The 8,021-nt window shown below is 45.1% G+C and overlaps 1 protein-coding gene across 4 annotated transcripts in view; it reads left to right on the forward strand.

Annotated features, from left to right (window-relative positions):
* LOC135114231 (uncharacterized) overlaps positions 1 to 7,132 on the forward strand; it is a 29,237-nt gene extending 22,105 nt beyond the window's left edge. For 2 of the 4 annotated variants that reach the window (XM_064030019.1, XM_064030021.1), the window contains exons 53-63: positions 70 to 220; positions 425 to 645; positions 993 to 1,232; positions 1,400 to 1,542; positions 1,861 to 1,994; positions 2,241 to 2,373; positions 2,546 to 2,741; positions 3,505 to 3,640; positions 5,192 to 5,316; positions 5,701 to 5,886; positions 6,420 to 7,132. In XM_064030019.1, the coding sequence (XP_063886089.1) occupies positions 70 to 220; positions 425 to 645; positions 993 to 1,232; positions 1,400 to 1,542; positions 1,861 to 1,994; positions 2,241 to 2,373; positions 2,546 to 2,741; positions 3,505 to 3,640; positions 5,192 to 5,316; positions 5,701 to 5,886; positions 6,420 to 6,530 (1,776 nt within the window). In that variant the 3' untranslated portion in view covers positions 6,531 to 7,132. Of the gene's footprint in view, positions 1 to 69; positions 221 to 424; positions 646 to 992; positions 1,233 to 1,399; positions 1,543 to 1,852; positions 1,995 to 2,240; positions 2,374 to 2,545; positions 2,742 to 3,504; positions 3,641 to 5,191; positions 5,317 to 5,700; positions 5,887 to 6,419 lie in introns of those variants that run through there. The other 2 variants (XR_010275462.1, XR_010275463.1) reach the window with 2 other exon arrangements.
* Positions 7,133 to 8,021: the final 889 nt, after the last annotated feature.

The raw sequence follows: 8,021 nt of genomic DNA on the forward strand, positions 1-8,021 counted from the left end.
AGATTTCTACAAAATTAAATGACATAAGGATAATAATGTTAGTGTTGTTTTCCTTTTGTCGGGGTGCAGGTGGCGATGCCCAGCCGCATGAGGAGGGATCTGGAGGAGACGATCCACTGGCTGGTAAATAAAGAGGGTCCGCGGCTGCTAATGGAGGCTGAGGGCTGGACGAAGGCTTACTGGGCGCGAACACGGTACCTCCTTACCTGGCCCGTGTACGGTAATTCCTCTCGGAGTGTGTATGCTACCCATCTTAGGCTTTCCAATCTCTTTCCCTCCTTGTCCCTCTTTTTTTTCGGTTTCTTTGTGCGTCCTCTATGAGACACAATACTATAGCACTTTATGCATCCAGTGGATGCATAAAAAGCTAGTTTTCCGGACAAAAAGCATTAACACCTGTGGTGGTGCCACGGTGTGTCTGCAGGGGAGGCTATGGTGTTCGGGTGGGACCAAGGCATCACTTGGGACGGCCGCCAAGTGACGCCCCTCCTGACCGACGCTTGCCGTCACCTGCTGGTGCTGCTGACTCACGCCGCCACGCCCACCGCCATTACGCTGCACATGGAGGACCTGGACAGCCGCCCTCGGGAGGTGCTCACCTTCTTTAGCGGCAACGACATCGTCACTCTGGACTCTCTACTCAAGGTGTGTTCGCTGGTTTACGGTGACGAGAAATTTGGATGGAAGGAGCTCAGCCTTAAAGAGATTGGGGTCCGTGTTCATGGTACAGGAGAAACTGAAGCATCAGAAGCTGATTGAAATGGAGGAAGGAAGCCGTGTAGTGACCGGGAGTGCAAAATCCCTTAAAATTATCCTCTCAACGTCTAATGCGCTGTTCTTCTGTTCTCTCTGTCAGGGGCTCGATCCCCGGCTAAGGAATCTCATGGTTAAGATTTACCCTGCGTCAGATCAATTTCTCAATGTTTCTGTGAATGACCCAAGGGAAACATTATACAGCAGCATACTCATATCATTCTCCCAAACACTAACAGATGACCTACAACGCTAAGCACATCCGTCAGCCGCTGTTGGAGAAGGGAGACCTAACTCTGCGGTGGTCGCGGAATGCTGCCTCCATCACCTCCACCGTGGGCCTGAGCCTTGAGTGCCAGCTGGACCAGCCGCTGTGCCGCCTGGTAGTCAGCGATCAGCACTTCGCGGGTACGGTCGGTCTTCTCGGCGTCTTTGATTACGACAACAGCTCAGACTACATGACGAGCCGCTGGGAAATGGTCAGTGCGAATACACTGTGCTGTAGATATTGTTAATAACTGCTTTCAGGCTAATAAAAATAATCCAAGTACACAAAACTTTGTTCTCTCGAAATTTTGATTAATTACTTCGAGTCACGTAAGAAATAACAAATAAGAATAAACTTTGCGGTTGTTTTCACTGCCAGCCCGCGACGGAGGAGGAGTGGGTGCAGAGCTGGCGGGTAGGCACGCCAGGACAGTGTGCCTCGCAGCTGCCGGAGTCCCACATGTCGCCGCCACACGGACACCACTGCACTGACCTCTTCCAAAGCTCCAATTCCCCCTACAGGCAAGTCCTCGTACTTCTATGGCACCCTTCATTCCGTGCCTTCAGTTGCTTTATGGGCCTACATGAGTATATTGTATCGGAGGTGATCCCATAATTTTCCTGAAATTTTTAGTCTCTCCTCTTCGTTACGGGTATTCAGTTTTCTTCCGTGTTTCATATTAAGTTTCATATCTAGTTTTCACCTTCCTCTTCTTAATTGTTATAATGGAAAGATAATAACAGGTTTGTCCTTCTTTTCTTGTCTTCGTGCATTACATTTTGTTCCTTTTCCTCGGTGATGGAGTCACGAGTGTTACTAACGAGTCAGCAGGTACGCAGGTGGTGTTTCCGCAGCGTACCTCCCTCGCCCTACCTTCAGACGTGCCAGGCGGGGTGGGAATGCGCCTCCCAGCAAGCCTTCCTCCAGGCCTGCAGCCGCCACTACCACGAACTCACACCCAACCTCACGTGCAGTAAGTTTCTCTTGTCTGTCTATCACTCATATATTAGACTTTTCCCCTTCCTTCCAAGACCTTTTTTTTATTTAATCAGTTAATGGCGTTTCTATATCCTTCCATCTCCATTTGCTTTGTTAATTGTATTTGCTATTTTTTTATTATCCACTAGTAGTCTTTCAGTGGCGTTTGTCTCTGTTATTTACAATCATGTGAATTTTTCATGCTCACCAAAAGTTCTGCATCACTGTAATGTCCTCATAGGTTCGTGTTTGCTGGAGGAGACGCGGGAGGAAGGCACGGAAGGGCTGAGGAAGGAGGTAGTCATCATTACGGACTTTGAGTGCTGGAGTGACCCGCAGGACCTCGTCACGGCTCTCTCCAGGGACACAAAGAGGTGAGAGCCACGCAACGCACCGAGAAGACTAGTGTAGAACTGATCTTTCTTGAGTCCATCCACTCCCCCCTACACACACAAAGCGCCGCTCAGCTACATTCTCCTCACGTACGAAACAAAACCGAAAACACGACAAAGCAGTGCAGCTGTCTCTTATCCTTCCAACCAACAGGTCCAAGGTGATGATCCGTTACATTGGCCGAGGACCGCCGTCAGAGGGACCCTTCCAGAACGTGGCCGAGACAGTGGTGGACAACGGGGCACTACCTATTGAAACAATCCTCAACTCGGCCCTCCTTGACTTCTCCGAGCGGGCGCTGAAGACCATCATTTTCTTCGACTGCCAACATCCTCGCTGCGAAGTCTCGGTGAGAACTGCGCTCTTGCCTGACGCGCATCTGAAGACTAGGTGTTCATATGAAGTCAGTTAAGAGATGAGTTGAAGGGAGAAGTCACTAAATTATCCTAGAAAGTATCTGAAGGCTGAGTGGTTATTGGACGCTAGTTAGAAGACGCGTTCAAGGCACCAGTCACTAGGTTGATTCTGATAAAGCCTTCAGAATAGCATTATCTCTTTCTCTTGGATTTTGCTGGATAATTTTCTTGAAGTACAAACCAAAGACTAAATGGTGTCGTTGAAAAGCAGCTTTTTATAATTTATCCAGCCATGTTTCTAATGATGATTGATTCGACAGATGATAAAATAAATGGATGGAGTGGTGTAGATGAAACACGAAAGCAGTTTCGACAAATGTAGGTGAAACACACACACACACGCACACAAAAAAAAGTTACGTACTTTCTCCACTCCCTGCAATGTTCCACGATAAAAATACACTTTTTCCAGTGTACATATATAACGTCTCACGTCAATTTTGACAGCTATTCTATCAGGCTTTATATAAAGACGACAGCAATGCATAAACTCTTCAACTTTCCTGTCTAGCCACCTTACACAGACACAAATTTGACAAGAGGCGACACGAGAACAAAATCAACTAACCTTTGACTGTCTGAATGAATGAGTTTACGAAACATAGCTACGCTTTTTAAATAATTCCTTTAATGGATTCTGTGAGGCTAGTTAAATGTCATGGCTTATGTGACCTCTTCTGACCTTCATCCTGCCAGAGCGCGGCGCCCCAGACTGTCAAGGCGAGGGAGACGCTGCTGTCCCTCGGTATCCAGCTGCACGTCATCACCATGGATGCCCTCACCATCATGGACCAACAGTCGCTTTCCCGAAGGGCGGCGCGGCAACTCATCGGTAAGAGGTCAACAGGATTAAGACGGGGAGCTGGGAAGGGAGGGGCGGGTAACCTGATCTTTTAATGCGAGCACCTCCCAGAGCAGGTTCGAGAGACAGGTTTTGTCATAAATGTTCTTACTTTAGCCTCGTGTGTTCGCGAGGAATATTCTCAAGGGTTGTTGTCCTTCACGTCGCATTCTCTTTTTCATCACTGTCCTGTCGGTGGCAGGTCACGCTGCCCTCTCTGCACTATTCCTCTTCCTCGTTCTTGCGTTGCTGTGTATGTTCCCTTCATGGGTAAGAATAAGTTCAGAGCTCATTCAGGCGCCAACACGATGCTCCAATCTCTTCTAGACTATTGCCGCCTCTCATGAGTGTTCTTGTTGCGAATTTCTACCAGTCATGTCTTTTTAACAGACTGATAAACCACTAGCCTTTCCTTAAAGAACATATGCAATATTCATGTAAAAAAAAAAAAAAAATCAAAGATCAAGTTAATTTAGGAAAGACAGTTTGTAAGTGAATCTATATTTTGTTCAAGTAGTAAATAGCTATAAGAGTAAACAACAAACATGCACACACATTTCCCTCTAAATTTCAAGTTAAATTATGAATGATAATTTGTAAGTATGCGAATTTATTTATTTATTTTTTATGCGTAAATTGTTGTAAAAGATTAAATAACAAAATTGTCCCCACCTACACAACCTAATCTACCCAAACATGAGTAAATTTACCAATCTTTCACTCCTTACGTTTAATTTTCACTGCTGGTCAATCTTCCCCGTGATCATCTACAACTTTTAAAAGACTTATATTCCGTACTAGTCTCTTAAAATACATACTTCTGTAGCTTAGCAATCTCATGTTACTATTTTCCATTATATCCATACAAAACAGTTTACGACAGCGATCTAAGTGTTAACAAAAGACGCCCAAAACAGTAAAAGAGTTAAAAGCGTCTGAGGGAATCAATGGTGTACAACGCTGAGCAGGATTAGTAGGGACACTGAGAGGGACACGAGTTACTGGGGGACAGGGCAGTGACACTTGAGCTGCGGGAAGGTCGGGATGATCCGGTCCGGGGGTTTCTGGGGTGCATGAACGGGTGTGATGCTTCTATTTTGGCATAAGACTTAGGTAAGTTGTCGCCTGTCATGCAAAGTCCTGTCAGAGGCTTGGCCGGGAACAGGTTAGGAGTGATGAGGGACTGATGCTTCGAGAACTGGAGATTTTTTTTTTTCTTAGAGGGACACTGGCCTAGGGCACCAACAAGAAGGAAAAAAAAAAAAGCCCAAAGAGAAAGCCAAAAGGATTATCAAAAGTTGGAGGATAATGGTCTTGAAACTTTCCTCTTAAAAGTCATGATTTCATCCGTGTGTGTGTGTGTGTGTGTGTGTGTGTGTGTGTGTGTGTGTGTGTGTGTGTGTGTGTGTGTGTGTGTGTGTGTGTGTGTGTGTGTGTGTGTGTGTGTGTGTGTGTGTGTGGCTTGATACCTCGAGAACTGAAGAATTTATGTGTGTTTAATGATAATTATGTCCATGTGTGTGTGTGTGTGTTTGTTTGCAGGGTTGGACGGCCACACCGCCTACCTCCTGTCCCACGCCCGCAAGAAGAAGGTGAAGGGAAAACGCAACATCCGGCGCCACCTGGAGGTCCCCATCGGCAACACCTGCACACACCTGGCCGTGGAGGTGAGGGGGAGGAGGGGGAACTGGCGCGAGCAGATCATCTTGGCGCATCATGATATTTAGAGGGAATTGATATGTGAACCTTTGTGCAAGTAATCTATGCTAACTTTATCACTGGTCATCTTTTTTTTTTCTTTATCAATCTACCTATCTATATATTTATCCCTCTACTTATGTCTATCTATCTATCTATTTGCGTGTTTACTTATTTGTCTGTCTTTCAATATATCTATCTATCTACCTACCTTCTTATCTATCTATTTATCCATCTATTTTCTCTCTCTCTCTCTCTCTCTCTCTCTCTCTCTCTCTCTCTCTCTCTCTCTCTCTCTCTCTCTCTCTCTCTCTCTCTCTCTTACACAAGTTAGCCTTGCCTTATTTCCCCAGACGGACGGTTCTGTGTTTTCACTTCGGAACATCAAAATGGAGAGGAAGCACCACCGGCGGATCCTGCAGCAGCTGGTGGCGCTCAGGGTGGAGGCGGGGCGCGCGGCGGATTACCTTGGGTGCCGTGTGTGCAAGTGTGGCGCCCCCTGCACTCTCTGCCATCCCCCGCCGCCTCTCGTCTATCTGGTAAGAAAGACTACTGTTAATGGAACTGTAAAGATGTTGATTATTATTTCTGTGCACCATATTCTGAGACACTTTTGGCCGCACCTCCACTACATTCTAAAGTCTTTAGTTGAAGTATACGAGTTTTGAAGGATCTAACAAGGACTAACAAGATTCGTACGTTATTAAAAGAAGAAGAAAAAAAAAACACTCATGAAAATCCTGACTAATCATCTCAGTGGCCTTCAAATATAGCCGTGGTTAGAGAGCAATGCATTTCTTAATACAGGCCCATGTGCTAAAGACAAGTAATATTTGTTTAGTTTTATTTGGTGTGTTGTTAATTCTTTCACTACAAGATAATTTTCTCCATAATCACTAGCAAGGTTTTAGACACGTTTTTACACTTTTTTTTTTTTTAATAGTTCTGCAGGCTAGAGGAGACATTATTAATCTCACTAATGCTAACCATTTTTCACAGTCTTTCGAACGTTAACAAAGGACGATCATAGCAGTGAGGGTTAATCTAATATGTCACGCGACCCTCATTTCAGAACTCCGAGAGAGGTGACGACAATGACGACGACGACGACTATGATGAGGAGGACAACCTGAGCGTGAGGAGTCGAGGCAGAAAGCGCCACAAGTCGAGCCGGAGGCAGTGAGACTGCCGATCCTCCTCACACCGGAGGTTACAATACTTCATTTTCATTTCAACTGTGTTCTTTGATATACTCGTAAATGTATGTGTGTCTCTCGCCACAACAATCTATTATAAGCATTAGTTTAGAGATACCTGTAATAATTAATGTTGTAATATCTCTGCCACCCCATTTTTTTTCATAGCAATAAAATATGTCAAGTATCTGGTAGCGTAGTTGATATCGAACATAGGCCAGCATTCACAAACGCTTTGCGCTCTCACCAGGACTATTTTCAAAGGTTGCAAAGATGATTCTCAAGAGTGTTTCTCCTGTTAGTAATGCAGAATTATCGTTAGTCTGTCACTAGAACCATAAAAAAAAACAGCCTTAAAATCCTGTGTAACTTCAACCGGAGCATTTTGAATGCAGCGCAAAAGGGTTTCAGAATACGGTCCATAGTCAAGACACGTGTCCCGAGCTGGGCCACAAGACGCCTAGCTCTGGAGGGCGCAAGGGAGCAGCTCAGCATAGTGTCCTGCAGGGCACGCAACTTTAACAAGTATTTCATGATAGGATTAACGTGTGTTTAGTGTAGTTGTGGGCAATAAACAATTTGCTTGTACAAACCAAGTCTTTAATCCCGCCTTGCTTTCCTGAGCACAACCCACGAGGTTGCCTTCCGTGAAAAGTAACCTGAATTTCGGACGCTTCTTCCCCTACTTGCCAGCCTTGATCTGCAGACGGCTTGAGAAACACAAGCAGCCAGGCAGGAAGGAGAACTTGATCTACTCTGCCAGATGTCCCAGTACTCGGGAGAAAGTTAGTCTCCATAGCAACAATTTCCAGCAGGAGAGAGAGAGAGAGAGAGAGAGAGAGAGAGAGAGAGAGAGAGAGAGAGAGAGAGAGAGAGAGAGAGAGAGAGAGAGAGAGAGAGAGAGAGTGTGTGTCTGAGTGTGTGTGTGTGTGCGTGGATGAGGCTTCGACTACAGGGTGGTAGGGGTCACACACACAAAACACACACACACACACACACACACACACACACACATGCCACACCCAGGCACCACACACCGGCCAGGCCTTGGGGTGGGCGTGCTCCTCTGTTAGATATTCCACAGTCCACACGCGCCACGCCGGCATTTTTTTTTCAAATAATCTGCCACACAGAGACAGGCCAAGGCTGAGAGATATTAGCAATGCAACATGAAAAAAAGAGGGCCTACCAAGAGCTGCTCCAAAAACAGAGAGAACATACTGTTCTGTGCGTGTGCTAGTGTGTACATTTTTTCACACACACACACACACACACCTGTCTATATTAATTTCTCTATCTACCTGTTTTTTATATATCTATCGGTTTCTCTCTCTCTCTCTCTCTCTCTCTCTCTCTCTCTCTCTCTCTCAAATATATATATATATATATATATATATATATATATATATATATATATATATATATATATATATATATATATATATATATATATATATATATATATATATATATATATA

Source organism: Scylla paramamosain, chromosome 27 (genome assembly GCF_035594125.1).
Source record: "Scylla paramamosain isolate STU-SP2022 chromosome 27, ASM3559412v1, whole genome shotgun sequence".
NCBI classification, from domain to species: Eukaryota; Metazoa; Arthropoda; class Malacostraca; order Decapoda; family Portunidae; genus Scylla; species Scylla paramamosain.